General features: G+C 52.7%; 1 protein-coding gene across 4 annotated transcripts in view; it reads left to right on the forward strand.

Annotated features, from left to right (window-relative positions):
* The window catches only part of GRK5 (G protein-coupled receptor kinase 5), a gene marked incomplete at both ends in the record, with an annotated part of 218293 nt that overhangs the window by 162335 nt on the left and 36869 nt on the right, over window positions 1–19089 (forward strand). For all 4 annotated transcript variants that reach the window (XM_079709212.1, XM_079709215.1, XM_079709214.1 and 1 more), the window contains one exon: window positions 6221–6298. In XM_079709212.1, coding sequence (XP_079565338.1) covers window positions 6221–6298 — 78 coding nt within the window. The remainder of the gene's footprint in view (window positions 1–6220; window positions 6299–19089) is intronic.

Here is a 19089-nt window from a genome sequence, read left to right on the forward strand (position 1 = left end):
TTTTAAAACTAACCCGTCTTCGCCGGCTCTGACGTAGCCCCCAGGAAAGGCTGCTCCCCTGCACAGTCCTAAAGACTGAGTTTCTCGCGTCAAGCAGAAGACATCGGCTGTTTTAAAACGGGGCCTGGGTGATTTGGGGGCAGCAGAACTGTTTGTGCATCATTGATGAGACTGCAGGGGCAATTCGGCCCTTAGTCTTCGTTGTCGAGCAGCTTCTGGGAGCCTGAGAAGGACTCTCCCATTGCCCTCCCCTCCAGGGAAATGGAGTCAGTGACCCAAGTCAAGGCCTTGAGTAGATTTGGCTTCTGGAGGGCCAAGAAGATTTGCCTAACTGGTCAGGGGATTGGAAGGGCTTCCAGGCTCATGTCAACCTCCACAGGCCAATAGGCTCTGGCCATGGACCTCTTAAAGACCGATGTACTTCTTCTCTAAGTTGTTTTCTGGGAGCCTTGATAGCATCTCAGCTCATTTGAAACCCTCCCGTCCCCAAGCATGGGTGCAACTTAAAGTTTTCAGGTCTCTTCTCTTTGGGATTAGGGGAGGTTTGGCAGATACTCAACCAGATTTACTCAACACACATTTATGAGATGTCTCCAATGTGTCACACTCTGTTCTAGCAGTTGGAAACTACAGAGTGAGCAGGAGAAGTAAGTTCCTGCCCTCATGGAGCTTTGCTTTCTGATTAAATGCAAGATTGAAAAAGAAAGAGCATTTTTTAATGAACTAAGAGGTACTAGCTATAAGTTCAGACACCTGTCAAGTATTCATTATCTATTGCTGGGTAAGAAATTACCTAAAACTTAACAGCTTGAAGCAACGATAAACATTTATCATCTCATAGTTTCTATGGGTCAAGGATTTGGAAGTGGTTAACTGAGGTGCTACTGGCTTATGGTCTCTCTAAAGGTTACATCAAGATATTGGCTGGGGCTGCAGTCATCTGAAGGCTTGATCTGTTTCCAGGCTTGCACACATGGCTGACAGGTTGGTGCTGGATGTTGGCTGGAGGCCTCAGCTGTCTTCCATGTGAGCCTCTCCATGGACTGCTTGAGTGTCCTCACAACATGGCTGGCTTTCCCCAGAGCAAGTGATCCAAGAGAGCATGGTAGAAGCTGCAATGTCTTTTATAACCTGGTCTCAGAGATTCCATGCTGCCATATCCCTGATACTGTAGTGGTTACAGGGGTTAGCCCTGTTCAGTATGGAAAGAGCCTTCTCAAGAACATGAATAGCAGGATGTGAGGATTATTGAACTGTGCATTTTGGAGACTGGTGACTACAAATATGACTACAAATGGACTACAAATGGAATCTCATATCAGGAAATGCTAAAAGTCACTCTAGCCCAGAACTATGGCATGTGAAATTAGTGGTCTGGTTATCCTGGAATTTTGTTGTAAAATGAATTGAAATGCCTCACCAGCGGAACTAAATATTCTGCTTCTCTTATTTTTGAATCATACCCAGTATTTATTTTTGTCTTTCTATCACTGCTGTGATCTCCCAAAAGAGGGAGGGTGGAGGGCGGTAATCATTCTTCAGGTGGACATAAAGACCCTCAGAGCAGCTGGTAAAGCCTGGGAGCAGGGTCATCTTGAAAACGTACCACTTGTAAAAAAAGTAGGTTCATATACTGGACATCTGTGGGATTGTCCAGTCTCCTGGGTGTCCCACCTGTGCTCCCAGACAGCATGGCTCTCATAGAAGCTGCCATGTTCTTAATGATGTCACCTGAAAACCACAGCTGACTGGAGCAGGGATGAGTCTGTGAGCCAGTGCAGATGAATGAGTCCTTTCTCTGGGGTTTATAGACTTGAGGGGAAGTCCTTCTCTGGTAGAGGAGGCTTAGAAGAAAAAACCTGGCTGCCAGCTTTCGTACCACTGGAGCAAGCCAGGCAGCACTGAGGGAGAATGAGACACACACACACACACACGCACACACATGCACACGCACACACGCACACACGCACACACACACCTGATGAGAGTGGGTTCCAGAAGTGCTCATGTCCCTGGTTCCTGGTGCTCTGGGCCAGGCTGCATGTCCATCTTCCCCACAATTTGGTTGTTCAACCCGTCCTTGGATTCCAGGAACCCAGAGATTCCGGTTTTGCCTGAATTAGGCTAGGTTGGGATTCTTCTCACTTAGAATTGAAAGAATAACAGGGAGAGTCAAAGACCTTTGCACGGTGGCCTTATGAGTGCGGGAGGGTGTGAGGACAGAGAAGTAACTCCGGGGGCTGGAGGAGGAGGACCAGCTGGGCGGTGCGGGGGTGGCAGAGTGCCACTCAGGGCGGAGGCTCTCTGAATGACGGGCCGACAGGTGAGAGCACAGCCCCTCTGCGCTCTCTGACAGCGGCTGGTAAATCTGTCACCTCCCCCCGACCCCTGCCCCGAGAGAGGGTCAGCACCCTTTCCCCCTAACTTCTTTTCTGAGTTTGCCTCCGCCAAGATGTGTCTCTCAAGCTGGTGGCTGTGGTGCCGCCACCTTGGGGTCACTCCTACCATCCTGTCTGTACCCCGCGTGGCCAGGGGTCCTCTCTTCCCTCCCTTCTTTCTCTGGGCCCATCCCATTGAAACCTGGGTCATGGAATCCCTTCCTGACCCAGACCCGAGGGCTCCTCACATCGCGGCCAGAGACCAGAGAACACTCCATCTGCCCAGGTGGGCACAGGCTGTGGAACTGACCAGGCCCGTCTGATGCTGGGGCCCCGGGGGGACACCCCCATCTGCAGTGCTTCTTCATTCTAGCTGGGGGGCTGGGAGGGAGCAGGCGATGCCAGCCATCTGCAGGATCGTTCAGGCATCAGTGAGGGGCCTGGCCAGAGATGGATGGCTCGCTCACGTGTGAATGAAGTAGAGTTTAATGGAGGACAGTTGACAGAGTGCTGGGCAGAGCAGGGAAAGCAGTACGGGCCGATGTACACACCTGCAGCTCTGCAGGGACAGGGGAGGGGCCGATACAGGAAGGAGTGGGAGAAGGCAGCTGCAGGAGCTGGGTCTTCAGAAGGGGGTCCAGGAACCCGGGTGCCCAGGTCGGGAGGGAGCCCGCAGGGTGGGGAGTGACTCCAGAGGGGCAAACGGGGACCCCCACCCCCATGGTCGGGCACCAGCAAGACGCTGAGGCCAAGGTGGGAGGAGCCGGGTGTTTCTCCAGAAAGAGCCACGGGGAGCAGCCCTGCCAGCCGGGCGTGTCACTTGTCCCTGCCGCGAGGACTCTGGAAAAGCTGACCACATCGGTAATTACAGAAGCCGGAGGTGGCGAGACCTCAGAGCCTCTCTGACTTCATCTTCCTGCCAGGGCAGGAGAAGGGCTCCCGGGAAGAGGAGGTGACATCTCAAGTTGGTCAGAGGCCGAGAGGAATTCAGCTCAGACTCTGCTCTGTAAACCAGTGCCGGCTTCTGTGAAAACGTGGCAGGGCCCCTTGTACCGGTTTGCAGTCTTCATGTTTTTAAAAACTCATCTGAGGGAAATGTGTTTTAATAGAGGACGCATTTTTATTAGCATTTTCTGAGGTGGATGATGCAATTAGAGCCAGCCAAGAGAATGAAATATTAGGTTTATAAACTAGGATGTACACAGATGTTTATACTCTTTGGCAAGTACAGATACATAAATAATTCTTTTCGCCTTCAACTCAATGTAGTATTCTGCTCTTTGTGTTACAGCATCTCCTCCCCAAAGGCCATTCCTGTGTTTGGTGTAAATCACCGTGCAAAGAGAAGGCTCATTAAATGCCTCCCTCCGTTGGCACCATGGATGTATCTGGGGAAGAGAAATACCCTCCGCGTGGACTGGCACAGGAGCTCTTTGGCGCTCTGGCTGTTAGGGTTGAGCTCTGGGCAGGAGAAGGTTTCAAATGGGTGACGCAGCAGGGAGGACAGTGTGTGTCCCCTCTGTTGGGAGGAGGGGACAAGCCCACCACCCTCCCTGGCTGGAGGGAATTCGTACGGATGGAGGTCACGGGGGCATCCTGGCATGTGGTTTACCTCTCTGTTCGTTGAAGTCATCGTCTGGCTGCCATTTCCAGAGCCCACTCTACTAGTAAAATTCTAGGCTGTTGGCCCAGCCCAGCCTCTTATTTGCTGTCTATATTTTCTGGTTGAAGCTGATTTCAGCAGCTTTGGCCCACTACCTGGGCAAGGGTGTTCCCGTAGCAGCGGGTTCCCGGGTGGTCCCCTGCCTCTGGTTGTGTGATCGGCCTGAGCTCTGCCGAGCTGAGCTGCCATGGTGCTTTTTCTCTGTAGGTGGCCTCTCAGGACGGGTCCCCCATGAGCCCCTCTTGGGGGTCACCGTGGAGACTTGGCCTGTCACTCCAGGTGACTTAATCGGTGTGGAAAGCCCAGCTGGAAGCCTTCTGTTGGTTTTCTGCCTCCCAACACAAATGCTCTTCAAGTGGTGGCGACCTGACATGGACTCTCAAAGAAAGGCCTTTTGATGCCGGGCTGGGGATGCCTGTCCCCGCGTGCTCCCGGCTGCCGCCCTGTGGAACTGTGGCGCCCAGCTGCCCAGCTGGGCCTCTGCTGGGAGGGAGCTGACCTGAAAGGGATGTTATTTTTTTTAACGTGGGTTTTAGTACCCAGAGCAATAATATTTTCAGCTGGTTATTGAGGCTGATTAGTGAGCCTTAGGCCTCCATTTGGTTAAATAGAGCCTCCTTCATAGATGTGTTTTGGGACAGTGCAAATCCAGGGTTCTGCGTGGGATTGAGTTACCCCCAAAAGGTAGTCGGGCATTTGCCTATGGCCTGGGCCCTGCAAAGTAGTCTAGGTAAATTCCCATAGCACCAGACCACCAGGAGGGGTTTCCAGGGTGGCTGGACACTGGGAGCTTCTCTTTTCCCCACTGGAAAATAGGGGGGCAGTTGTACTCTAGAACCCTCAGCCCCTTTAGAGTTGCAGCTCCAGCCTGGGAGGGTCTTCCGGGCTGGCCTGGGGAGAAATTGGACCCTAGACACTTGGTTGAGAGGTTGCTTTGAACCAGGCCAGGGGATGGGGGGCGGAGGTTGGGGTCTGACTTCACAGCGAGGTGGCTGAGGAAGGAGTTTCAGTCCCTCTGTGCTGATGTCATTTCCTGTCTCTTTTGAAATAGCTGTACTTTTGGACGGAGGCTGACAAGTCCTTGGGTGGTGGATTTTGAAATGGTTATAAACAATTTGCAATTAGTTCCCTTGTTTAAATGAGAAAGGCAAGCTCACCCAAGCTCTTCCTTAACTCGAGGAGGCCTTTTACCCACTTAGCAAGTGGGTCAGGTGCCAGTGAAGGAGCCTCTCTTGGGTCAAGGAAGATAACACAGTTTGTCTTTTGAGGCCTCACTTCTTTCTTTAGAGCCCGGGTCCCACTGGCTTGGCCAGCCATCAGGGTCCTAAATTCCTTGGTGTTTTTGAGAAAGAGGTCTGGGCTTGGAGGTCCAAGTCCCAGCCCTGCCGCCTCGCTGCAGCCCCCTGCCCACCTCCCAGTGACCCTGGGCAACTCTGCTCTACCTCCTGCTCTTTGTTTGCAGACGAAGGGGTACGACAGCAGCCCCTGCCCTCCTGTGTCACTGCCTGGGCTCTTTTTAGGTTCATATAAGAGCATCTGAAATATCTCTGTATGTTCCCTTTGTAAACTGAAAAGCTGTAAAAGGTACGGAATGCATATTATTGTCTTCTCTTGCAAGGTGTAGTCATTACAATGAGTATGTATTATGTGCCCGTCTTTGTCACATTCTCTCTGTACCATCACCCTACATGTAGGTGCTTTTTCCATCTGCACTTTATAGAGGTTGAGGAAACTGTCCAAGGTCACATGGCTTGTAAAGTGTGTGACCTCAGGCAGCCTCTCTCGAGGACCTTCCAGGTTGGTGGCTCCAGTTATTTTCCAGCAGCTTCCTTTGATTTTCCTAAGCCGGTGGTGCTCAACCCCAGCTGCCTGGGTGCCCAGCCTCCATCGCCAGAGGGTCTGACTCCATGGGCATGGGGCGGGGCCCGAGCACCATCGTTGGCTCCCCCGTGATTCTTATGTGCCGCCCCGGTTCTGAGCATGTGTCCACGGTGGAGCAGGGTAGGCTGGACTGGACGTCAGGGCTCCTCCCCTCTCTGGGCCTCACTCCCTGCCCTGTAGAAGGAGGGGATTGATCATGTGACCTCCAGGGTGTCCTCTCCAGGGGCCTCTAAGGTTCTACAACTATGAGAAGCTTGTGAACAAATCTATTATTGTTCTTTTCCTTCTTCTGTTTTAGGCAGAATATGAAGTTACTCCAGATGAAAAACTGGGAGAAAAAGGGAAGGAAATTATGACCAAGTACCTCACCCCAAAGGTAAGAGGCTGCCCAAACCCCAAAGCAGGAGGAATATGGGCCCCCAGGTCTGTGCCAGGCCATGTGAGGAGTGCCCAGCCGGTGGTGCCATTGGTCTCCAGATCCAGAATTCTCATCCTCCTCCAGAGGCACCCAAGCCTGGCCAGGCCAAGGCAGTGGTCCAGGCCACACCAGGCCTGGGGTGGGGAGGCCTGCTTCTTGGGGACCCAGTCCCCTCCAAGGGCCCTTATACTTCCCACTGTTCACACCCAGGCGTTTGTGGCAGGACAGGTGGAGGCTCGGCTGAGGCAGGGGTCAGTGTGACCAGAAGAAAGGGCACAGCAGGGGTGGCTCTGAGAGGTCAGTGTGACGGGAAGGGGCCAGGGCTGATGGGAAGGAAAGGGGCTGGCTGAAGCTGTGCCGGCAGAGGCAAAGTCAGCCGAAAACACAGCAGAGTGCAGCGTATTCTGAAGTGTTCTGGAGTACGCTCGAGGGCCTCAGGACTGGGGTCGCCCCCGTGGCCTGTGTGCACTCATGGTGGCACGGGCGCTGGATGCAGTTAAACATGGATGCTGCAGCCACTCAGCTTGAGTTCCACTCAGGAGTCAGAGGCGGGACTGTGGACACAAGGAGTCCAGCTCCTCCAGCAACAGGTGGGCTGCTGAAGGCATCCAGGGTGACACGAGGGGATTGAACCCACAGTAGCTCCTTCCGAGTTTACAGCCAGGCCTCCTCCTCTCCCCGCACGTATGGATGGTTTCTGCACAGTTTTTTTGTTGTTGTTTTGTTTTTTAAAGCTTCATTTTAATTAGCTTCTTTTTAAAAAATATTTATTTATTTGTGGCTGTGTTGCATCTTTGTTTCTGTGCAAGGGCTTTCTCTAGTTGCAGCGAGCGGGGGCCACTCTTCATCGCGGTGCGCGGGCCTCTCACTGTCGCGGCGTCTCTTGTTGCAGAGCGCAGGCTCAGTAGTTGTGGCTCACAGGCCCAGTTGCTCCGCGGCATGTGGGATCTTCCCAGACCAGGGCTCGAACCCGTGTCCCCTGCATCGGCAGGCGGATTCTCAACCACTGCACCGCCAGGGAAGCCCCTCTGCACAGTCTTATATGTTTTATTCACACGGCACGGAAGTCCCTTGAGTCACCTTGTTGTTCTCAGCAGGGGTCACAGGTCCTTGGCAGCTCTGCTCTCACCTCACACCCCCGCTGCCCCCTGGGATGTTAGGGAGGTCCCTGGGGCCTGAGTGCGTGACGAGGACCGCCCATGCCACACTGAGCCTTGCTCCGGAGCAGGTGTGCTCACCTCCAGCACCTGCCGGCGGCCAGCCCAGCCTCACCCCACAGGCGTCTCCGTGTCCCTTTCCCCTGCTCCTGCTCAGACACCACCCCCAGTTGCTTCCCTTTTCTGCTTCTGCTGCCGTCGTAATCATACACACCTCTTAATGGAATGGCAGGCAACCCCAGGGCCTTTGCACTTTTCAGAAGCGAGTGGATTCATGTTCATAAACTCCTCCAGACGCTGGACAGGGCTGGCTCGCTCTGCACAAGGCGTGGCCCTGGGCGCAGCTGGCTGCCCTCTCCATCTGCACGGCCACCAGGCTGCGTGGCCTTGCTTTGTTCCAGGTACGGGCCTGAAAGTCTTAAGGTTGAAAATGGTCAAGGAGGAGACGTGTCTGAGCAGGGTCGCCCTTTGCCCGCAGTCACAGCCACTGACCTGTTGAGAGGCTGCAGGTGGATATTTTTGGTCTCCTGGCTACCACTTGACACGGGGAGTCCACTCCGGGCATAACAGGCCTGAGGGGCGTAAACAGCCCCGGGGGAAGAGAACAGCTCAGTGCTGAGCACCTAAAACAAACCAGACACCAACTAGACACCATCTGTGACAGTCCCGGCCTTCATGAGATGAGAGGTGGATAGACAGCCCTGTTTACAGGTGGCTGCCGGGGCCCAGAGCAGGGAGTGACCTGCTACGGCCGCGCAGCTGATAGACTCTTGCTGTCCTCGGCCAAGGTGGTTTCCACAGTGGCTCAGCTTTGTCCGTCCAGCTCTCCATCTGCGCCCCCCCTTTCGGGCTGCCCACCTGCTTGGGCTCCCCATCAAACAGTGGCGACTAACATATACTGAGGACCCAGTGTGTGCAGGTGCAGTCTCACCTAGTCTTGCTGTCACCGTGTGATGTGATTCTATTGGCTCCATCTTACGAGGACAGGGAGGTTCAGGAGGTGCTGTCACTGTCCCAGGCGACAGCTGGGAGTTGAGCCCAGGTCGCGGTGATCCCAGAGCCTCTGGCTTTGCCCCTGTTCTGCACTGTGTCCACTGCACGCCCGCCCGCCCCCACGCATCTGCTGGCCTGGCCGTGATCCGTGGTGAGGATGAGGTTGTTCCTTTGCCTGGCCTTGCTGGCTCGCTTGGCCTATCCAAGGGCTGCTGCAGGGGCCACTTTCCTCTCCCCTCCACTGGCCGACCTTGCCCAGAAGCCTCTTCTCACGGACCCCAGTCGGGGCCCTCCAGACCTCCCTACCCCTGCTCAGCGCTGCCTCTGTCTCCTGGAGGGGTGGGGCCCAGCCTCCCCATCAGCTCAGACCGTTTCACAAGTGCCTCAGAGCTTGCCAGCATTTTTTCCTTAAGTACTCCTCAATTAAAAAAATTTAAACCACAGCATATGTTATGGCCCAGGGGCCTGGGGAAGGTGGTCAAAGCGGTCCCGTGGGTTGACTGTTTTCTGATAATAAGTTTTGCGCTGCCTTCCCAGTCCTTCCTGCAGTCACTCTCCCAGGAGCCTGTGTTACTTCTCAGCGCTGCAGTTGCCCCGGGTGCTGGGGAGCGAGCGCTGGGAGAGGAGCCACGTGGCTGAGGCCCCAGCCCTGGCTCTGAGGCCTTCGAACGACCCCCAGGACCCCTGTCCCCAAACCCAGGTAGTCCTCACCTTGTACCCCCTCCTCAAGGTGCAGCTCATGTGTCTCGGCTCCAGGCAGCATTTTCCAAAGGGTAGACTGTGGGACACTGACCATTCGAGAGGCTCTGGGGAAAAAACACCTCTGGACAATTGCTTGAGGGCAGCACTGCTCGCCGTTTCCCTCCCTCGTAAAGATTCACCCGGCCTGTGAGCGTATTAAAGGCTCTGAGAAGTCCCTCAGTAAAGAAACCTGTTTAACTGCTAATAAAGCATTTCCCAAACTTTTTTTTTTTTTTTTTTCAATTTCACGTCCTGCTGAATACATCTTGGGCTGCAGAACACATGCAGGGGTCTTCACGACCTGGCCTCCAGTTTCCTCTCCCAAAGGCCCCACGCTGGGCTCCAGCCACGCCACCTCCCAGCCTCATCTTGATGTCCCCACCTCGTCGCCCTTGTCCGTCTGTTCCCTGCAAGGCCCCGCACCCGGAAGGAGCTGCCCCTCCCCCGTCTTTCTGCCCCCCACCCCCCCACCCCGTCTTTCTCCCGCTGTGTCTCTGCTCCTCCGCACAGAGCCTCTTCTGCCTCTGGTCAGGAGCCATCGCTCCCACCTGGGTGGTCTCCCAGCTCGCCGCTCTGTTGTGCTTCTGCAGGTCCGTGGGGTCAGTGCTTCCACGCCCCGGAGACGGTGGCTCCTGAGGAGCCCGCCTTCCAGAGGGGGTGACAGCGCGTCAACAGATCGGTGGAATGCGGTGGGATGGGAGCAGTGGCGGACGGTGCACAGGGAGGTGTGAGGGTGGGAAGGTCTGCGGAGGCTGTCCTAGACCGGCCTCGCCCAGGGAGCCTTCTGGGAGTGGATGCAGCTGAATCGAATTTCAATGTGATGATGAGGGGAAGCCAGGTGCGAATGAAAGGACAGGAGAAGGGCCTTTCATGCGCCAAGGTCTAGAGCAGGGGCTCTCACCCGGGGACGTTTTGCCCTCCCCCGCACCCCGCCCCGGGGGACATTGGCAGTGTCTGGGGATAATTTTGATGGACACAACTGGGGGTATGTGCTCCTGGCATCTAACGCACATGGGCAGGGGTACAGCTGAGCATCCTGCGATGCACAGGATGGCTCCCACCACGAAGAGTTATCTGGCCCCAAATGTCAGGAGCACTGAGGGTGAGAGGCCTTGGTGCAGAGGTGGGAAAGGGTGTGTGTGGGGGGGAGAGGTCAGTGTTACAGGGGCCCTCTGGGTGGCAGGAGCTGGAAAACCATGGTGGGGAGTCTGACACCATCCTAAGGGCAGTGGGGAGCCCCTAGGGCTCTGAATGCCATTTGCACTTTAGGATGGTCTCTCCCCCAACGCAGAGGAGAAAGGGGAGGGGAGGGCTGGAGGCAGGAGGCCATCCCGGGAGCTGCTGCCGCAGCTGGAGCAGGAGGGGTGGGGGATGGGGGGGTGGGAAGGCACAAGGGCCTTGGGAAATGTTGGGGGAAGGAGCTCTTGCGGGGTGGCAGGTGTGGGGCACGAGGAAAGGGGACAAGAGGAATCCCAAGTGACTCTCTGGTTTCCATCCCAAGTCACTGAACGGGTGCAGGGGCCCCCAGGAAAGGCAGGGTACCCGGGATGAGGGCCGTTGCTGTAGGTGGCCAGGCTAGTAGCTCACTGGGCAGATATGATGGCATCTGTTCTCTGTGTCCCCTGCCCCGTGCACAGTGTTGGACACATGGCTCTCCTTCATTGTGCGTTAGTTTGAATGAGACAATGAGGGGCCCTGGGAATCTTCCCCCTATGGGCCCCTCTTCCCTCTCCCGCCTCAAGTCTCTTTCTGGCGAGCTGACACTTGGCTGGCCTGTGTCTCCCAGTGTCTGACAGAGTGTGTTTGCTGAGAGTCTGGCTGAAAATCCCTGCTCAGAGTCAAAGCTCATGCCCAGAGCCGGATTCTCGCTCCCCGTGCGATGATGCTCTCCAAACCCTGGCTTGAAGGCATCCATCTCAGAGGCCAAGTCCTCTCTTTGGATGCTGCCCAGAATCCTGCATCAGTTGCCCGTACACGGCCGGCCTTGCTCTGGGGGCAGTTAGAGGACAGCAGCCCGGGGTGGGCTTTGGGATGGGCTGAAAGCTGTTGAGATCTGACACAAAGGCAGCGGAATGCTGTGAGGACGTGAGTTTTAGGACCTGATAGACCTGGGTTGGAAGCCAGGCTTGGCCTCTTTTAGCTGAGTGGCCTTGGGAAAGTTACTTCACCTCCCGGAACCTCAGGCTGCTCCTCTGTCCAGCGGGTGAGGGTCATAAATACCAGCAGGACAGAGCCCAGGAGCTGGTACGAATAAGACTCTCCCTAAGCAGGGGCTCTCATCTGACTTTCCCCCTTCCTAGTCTGTGTTTTCAAATTCAGGACGTTGAATGAGGAAATCATTCAGACATGAACTCCAGCTGTGGAGTTGTGAGAGGCCAAGGAGGGGTCCGCAGGGTCCTCAGCCTCAGAGGGCTGGCCAGAGAGACTGGCCAACGGGAATGCATTGGTCAGGATGATTAATGCTAGCTGCCACAACAAACAAACCCCAAATCTCAGGGGCTTCACACACCAGAAATTTCTTTCTTTCTCATGCATGCTCTGCCTGGGTCTCTTCTGGATGAAGATCAGGGGTCCTGGCTGCTTTGGTGTCTCCACCACCAAAGGGGAAGAGAGGAGTGAAAGACGCACATGAGCTTTAACTGCCTTGGTCCCGATGTGACACATCACTTTCTCTCTCAGTCCACTGACCAGCAAGGAAGGCTGGGGGATTCAGGGGAGCATATGGAAAATTGCTTCCTGCCTACGTTTCCCCAACCCCCAAGCTGAAAACATTGTCTGTTTGGCAGGCTAATTTCTAGTGCTGGTGAGACAGCTCAGAGAAGCTGCCCAGAAGCTGGTCGAATCAGACATGTGTGCTGGGCTCTGTAGAGATCTGGGCAGCTCACTTCCCAGGTACCTACAGATCAGAGGTGATACAGGTGGCAGGTATTCAGGTGCAGGATTGCTCTGAGCTGGAGATGGACCAGGAAATATTCCTAATTATAATAATAATAATGGATGATCCTGAAAACAGTATTATATATCATTTATCACTACAGACATCATTTTTAAAATACTCGCTCATGGGGACTTCCCTGGTGGTCCAGTGGTTGAGAATCCATCTTGCAATGCAGGGGACGCCAGTTCGATCCCTGGTCGGGGAACTAAGATCCCACATACCGTGGGGCAACTAAGCCCACGCACCGCAGCTAGAGAGAAGTGCGAGCACTGCGACGAAGAGCCCGCGCACCGCAACTAAGACCCAATGCAGTCAACAAATTTTTTTTTTTTTTTTTTTTTTTTTTTGTGGTATGCGGGCCTCTCACCGTTGTGGCCTCTCCCGTCGCGGAGCACAGGCTCCGGATGCGCAGGCCCAGCAGCCATGGCTCACGGGCCCAGCCGCCCCGCGGCATATGGGATCCTCCCAGACCGGGGCACGAACCCGTATCCCCTGCATCGGCAGGCGGACTCTCAACCACTGCGCCACCAGGGAGGCCCAACAAATTTAAAAAATAAAGTTTTAAAAAAATAAAATATTAGCTTATGGAGATATAATTCACATATCATAAAATTTACTCTTTTAAAGTCCACAGTTCAATGGTTTTTAAAATAGTCACAGAATTGTGCAACTATCACCACTATCTGATTCCAGGACATTTTATCTCCCTGAGTAGAAACCCCGTACTCATCACCATTACTCCCTATTTCCTTTTCTTCCCACCCCAGGCAACTGCTAATCTACTTTCTGTCTCTATGGGTTTGCCTGTTCTGGGCATTTCATATAAGTAGAATCATACAGTATGTGGACTTTTGTGACTGACTTCTTTCACTTAGCATGTTTTCAAGGTTCATCCATGTTGTAGCAGGTATCAGTATTTCATTCCTTTTTATGGCTGGATAATACTCCATTTTAATGGATAAACCACATTTTATTTACTTCTCATCAATTGATAGACACTTGGATGTTTCTGCTTTTGGGCTATTATGAATAATGCTGCAATGAACATCCATGCACAAGTTTTTGCATGGGCATATTTTTACATTTCTCTTGGGTATATACTTAGGAGTGGAATTGCTGGGTCACATGGTAACTTGATATTTAATCAGTTGAGGAATGGCCAGGCTTTTTTCAAAGTGGCGGCGCCATTTGACATTCCCACCAGCAGTGTATGAAGGTTCCAATCTCTCCACATCCTCTCCAACGCTTGGCATATTCCGTCTTCTTTTTTCATCCTGGTGGGTGTGAAGTGGTATCTCATTGTGGTTTTGATCTGCATTTCCCTAATGACTAATGATGTTGAGCACCTTTTCATGTGCTTATTGGCCATTTGTATATCATCTTTGGAGAAAAGTCTATTCAAATCCTTTGCCCATTTTTAAATTGGGTCGTTTATCTCATTAATGTTGAATCCTAAGGGTTCTTTTTTTTTTTTTTTTTTTTGGCTGTGTTGGGTCTTTGTTGCTGCGCGTGGGCTTTCTCTAGTTGCGGCGAGCGGGGGCTACTCTTCGTTGCGGTGCGCGGGCTTCTCATTGCAGTGGCTTCTCTTGTTACAGAGCACGGGCTCTAGGCGTAGGAGCTTCAGTAGTTGTGGCTCGCGGGCTCTAGAGCGCAGGCTCAGTAGTTGTGGCTCACGGGCTTAGTTGCTCTGCGTCATGTGGGATCTTCCCGGACCAGGGATCGAACCTGTGTCCCCTGCATTGGCAGGCAGATTCTTATCCACTGCGCCACTAGGGAAGCCCCTAAGCGTTCTTTATATGTTCTAGGTACAAGTCCTTTATCAGATATGTGATTTGCAGATACTTTCTCTCAGTCTGTGGGTTGTCTTTTTACTTTCTTGATGGTGTCCTTTGAAACTTCATTTTGATGACATTCGGATTCATTTTTGTTACTTGCTTTTTTTTTTTTTTTTTTTTTTTGCGGTACGCAGGCCTCTCACTGTGTGGCCTCTCCCGTTGCGGAGCACAGGCTCCGGACGCGCAGGCTCAGTGGCCATGGCTCACGGGCCCAGCCGCTCCGCAGCATGTGGGATCTTCCCGGAACGGGGCATGAACCCGTGTCCCCTGCATCGGCAGGCGGACTCTCAACCACTGCACCACCAGGGAAGCCCTTGTTACTTGCTTTTAAATGACTTGCTTTCATGTTGTCTTATCTGTCCCTGTAAAAAGGCCTCAGTTTTTTGAGGAACAGGGTGTATGTATATGGAGAAACATTAGGCCCATAAATCTCTCTTCCTCTGCAAAACCAAAGCCCTATCGCCTGCTGTAAAGAGCAGGGCCAGGTCTGGCCCTTCACCAGTATTCCACACCTTCTCCTAGCTGACATGGCCGTATTCTTTAGGCCGTCTGCGTCTAGCACTGCAGTGACCTGCTCTTAGATCTTCCTAGCAACTCCCCAAGATGGGTATTAGTGCGTCTATTTTACAGATCAGGCACCTGAGGTTTGGGAAGGGAAGAGGCTGGCTTAGAATAGCGGAGGCAGGGCTTTAAAGGAGCTTCTTAATGTCCTGCTTCGGCAGGACATCCTGCTCTGTTCATTTTCATTGCCCATCAGCAACTGTGCCAGGTCTCTACTCCAATCACTAAGACCTGGCAGGTGGCACCCAGTTTCAATGTGGTTTTGCTAGGAAGCGTGAGTGGATGCCAGGCAGAAGCTCAGACCTGGCAGAGGGTCCTGTTGAAAGGGCCTGCGTGGGCTTCTTCCGACAATGAGGTGGGCGGGTGGGTTGGGACAGGCTTCTGACGTGAACCCGCTTGGCGTCCTCTGTGGGATCCTGGGAATGCCCCAGAGCAGGCAGCTCTTGGAGGGCATTTCTCTCAAGAGGGCCACTGGCAGGATGGCGCTCTCTGGGCCCTCCAGAGATGCGGGCCTCTTTGTTTCTGAAAACAATGGTAGGCTAAGGCAGGGAAGTTTGTTCTTGTTAAGGGGGAAACTACCCATCAGCCTGAGTTTCTGCACAAAAGAAATCTATTCCTAGTGCTTGTTTGGCTCTCCGGAAAACATCTACTTTTCAAAAAGTAAGGAGCTTGAATGAAAGGAAATAATAATTATTCCAAGTTCCTCTTTCTCTGGCCCCCGGTCACAGCCTCACTTCATTGGCGCCTCCCCCTACCCCACCCAGGCAGTAGCATAGGATCTGAGCTAGACCAAACAGCTGCCTTCTCGAAAGGGGACAGTTCCTCGGCCTCTGGGGCAGTCAGAGGCTTCAATCTTTGTCTTCAGGGGCACATGGAACCCAGTTCTGCCACTTTCCAGTGGGGCATGTTTGGAGCCTCAGTTTCCCCCATCTGAGTATGGGGATGATAACAGTGGTGCTCAAATGGGCTCATTCTTCTTTAAATCAACTCATCTTTTAACTTGAAATAAATGAGTTTCAAAAGGAAACTTTGTTATCAGGAATTACCTGGAAAGCCAGTATTGATTTGCTGTACATAAAGATAGCTGGAAAAGTTATCCTAGCTGGGTACTCTTTTGCTTACCTAACGCTCGGAGCCTCCTTTCTCTTTGTTTCTGAAGGGCAGGTAGCGAGTATTAGAGACAGGTTAGCAAGATGGTAGGTAGCATCACACTGAGACTTTCTTCTTGATGATGGGAGACTTGAAAGAAAATTGAAAAGGGAATACTTTTTTCACTGAGTGGTTCAGTATTATTTAATTGTGTCCCTGTACCTCGAGGCTAAGACCACTTCATCATCTTTAGAAAATGCTGGGCTGTCCACTTCCCAGCTGTGATGCATTTTAGAAATGCTGGCTTATTGTTGGAAGAGACAGCATGACCTAAAGCAAAGGGCACTAGGACTGGGGCTCGCTCCTGGATCTCCCTTCCTGGGATCTGGGGCCTTGAGGAGCTAGCTTAGCATCCATCTAACCATCTAACCAACACTTGGTCTCCAGGGACCCAAGGCCATGGAATACGGGTGGCTCGGGTAAATGCCTCCCTTCCATGTGCCTGGCCTGCCCTCCAGGGGTTTGAGCTCCCTGCTTCTGGCCCCAGAGCCAGCTGTTCATCTCTGCCAAGATCACCTGGCTCTTGTCTGCCTCCCTGCAGCCCGAACGGCATCTCCATCCTGTTGTCAGTGAATCTGGTGAGCTCAGAATCCACCTTTGCTTGAACCCCTCCTGGGCAGGGTCTGGCTGGAAGGGTCCAGCTGGAAGGACCTGTGGGGCATGCACCCCAGGTTTTCCCACTTCCTGCCACAGCACTGCAAGAAGTCTCAAGGCTGGAAGAGGGTTGAAAAGAAAACTTGAGAAAGGAACTTCCTGGGAACAGCTCTTACTGTGTGCCAAACACTCTTCTCAGGGCTTTAAATAACTCACTTAATCCTCATATCTACCCCATAGATTATTGTCTCCATTTTAAAGATGAGGAGGTGAAGACACAGAGAGGTTAAGTAACTTGCTCAAGGTCACACAGCTGGGATGGAGGAAGCTGAGACTTCGGAGTCTGTGCTCTTGACCCTTCCCCATCCTGCTCTCCTAAGATAACCTAACCTGGCTCCCTGCCTTGAGCTCCACTCACATCTCTTCTTGATTGAAGGACTGTTAATGACCAGTCCTTTGGAGACTGGCAAACCAGTGCCGTTTGGAGAGCAGCAGGGCTCCTGGGTCATTTCAGGTTTTCCCCAGCACCCAGCACTACATGGCTCCCCATGGAGTGCCCCTGCTGCTTGAGCCAGCAATCCTGGTACGTTGGGAGATGACTCCATAGCCCATCCTCAAGGACTGTTCCTCTAGTTCATCCCAAGGGGAAAGAGGACACCACCTAGAGTAGGCTACAGCACCCAGGGGATCTCAGGGGCCACCCGGTCCAAGGCTTTGCATGCAGTTTTAGCTGTAGATTTCCAGATGCAAAGACACGCGGATCTGCTGTGGTTGACTAGCTGAGGGCAGGGCCCCCTTTTGCTCCCTTCCCTGTCCTGGGCCCTGGCTTTTAGAAGAACACTTGTGGCTCCTTGGAACCCAGTTTTAAAACTACTGGGCTAAGCCAAACTCCTCATTTCCTAGATGAGGGAACTGAGGCTCAAAGAGGAGCTGGAGGGCTTCCCTGGTGGCGCAGTGGTTGAGAGTCCGCCTGCCGATGCAGGGGATGCGGGTTCGTGCCCCGGTCCAGGAAGATCCCACATGCCGCGGAGCGGCTGGGCCCATGAGCCATGGCCGCTGAGCCTGCGCGTCCGGAGCCTGTGCTCCGCAACGGGAGAGACCACAACAGTGAGAGGCCCGCGTACCGTAAAAAAAAAAAAAAAAAAAAAAAAAAAAAAAGAGGAGCTGGACCCCTGAAGGGTCATACAGCTGGAGGAGGAGAATGGAACATGCCTCACTGGGCTTTCCACACCCTTGTGCTGCAAGTATGGTGCAAAGGCACGAAAAGGAATGCTTCCTGACTTCATTTACCACCTCCCACCCTGGTTGGCCTGCAACTGGGCCTGAATTCCCCTGAGACTCTTATTCTTTGCGTCAGTATTTGTCTAAATGCTGAGACATTTGTAGTGTGCCAACAAAGCAGAGAAGGCTGCTGGTGCTGAAAGTTCTACCATTTAAGTATCCACACTTTTTAAATGGAGATGCCCTTGAGGGGCATCACTGAATCTAACCCTCTCACTCTCCTTTACTAAGGGTGGGTGTTAAAGGGGGAGGTGGGGCAAAGTGACATTATTTTAGCACCTACTGTATGCTGTGTGCTTTACATCTTTATCGCATCCTGTCTTCATGACGTTCATTTGTTGTAGACACATTTGTCCCTGTTCTACCTTGGGTAAAGACCTTTAGCTATTAAGAGTGAAAGCTGGGAGAATTGAAAACAGGGACTGACACAGATACTTGTATGCAAATATCCATAGCAGCATTATTCACAATAGCCGAACAGTAGAAACAACTCAAGTGTCCATTGACTGATGAAAGGATAAGCAAAATGTGGTGTAACCACACCATGGAATATTATTCAGCCATAAATAGGAATAAGTCTTGACACATGCTACGGCGTGTGTGTGAATGAATCTTGAAAACATTATGCTAAGTGAAAGAAGCCAGACATAAAAGGCCATGTATTGTGTGATTCCACTTATATGAAAGGTCTAGAATAGGCAAATTCATTGAGACAGAAAGTAAATTAGAGCTTACCAGGGACTTGTTGGAGGGAGGGATGGGGAGTTATTGCTTAATGGGTATAGAGTTTCTGTTTGGGATGATGGAAAAGATGGTGGTGATAGTCGACATTATGAATGTAATTAATGCTGTGGAATCGCCCGCTTACAAGTGGTTAAAATGGCCATTTTTCTGTTATGTCTATTTTACCACAATAAAAGAAAAAGAACAACAACAGAAGAAAGGTGATGATGAGATGTAACCCCGGTCTGTCCGATTCTAGAATCTGGGATCTTTCTCTTCCACTGTGTCGTCTTCTCAGAGGTTAACCAAAGACAAAATGCCCCCAAATCAGCTTCCCGGCTGCTGCACGAAGGAGCAAGTCCGGGAGGGCAGGTGCATTGGAGGACGTGCACACTGGCTGGTCCCTCCTGCGCCGGGTCCACCTTCTGGCTCCGAACCTTTGCTCTGTGTCACTAGCTTTTTCTCATGTCACAATCTCCCTGCACAACATTTTTAAAGACTGTGTAATTGTCCTTCAAATAGATACATTTATTTCTCTCCCCCAACCTTTCCTGGAAAACACATCCCCTTTGCCTGATGTCTTTGGGCTCCTCTTGTATCCTTGAGGCTGCTCTGCCAGCCGGGGCTCCTCAGAGCAGGCCGGAGCATGAGTATCGGGGTCCCTCTTCCTTTCTTGTGACCTTCCAGGTCGGAAAGTTGGATGTTCCTTCGATGCCAGTGGAGCCGGCGCTACTTCTGACCCCCATTCCTGTGTGTGTGTGTGTGTAGTGTTTCCTG

The sequence above is a fragment of the Hyperoodon ampullatus genome (genome assembly GCF_949752795.1).
Source record: "Hyperoodon ampullatus genome assembly, chromosome: 1".
Lineage (NCBI taxonomy): Eukaryota > Metazoa > Chordata > Mammalia > Artiodactyla > Ziphiidae > Hyperoodon > Hyperoodon ampullatus.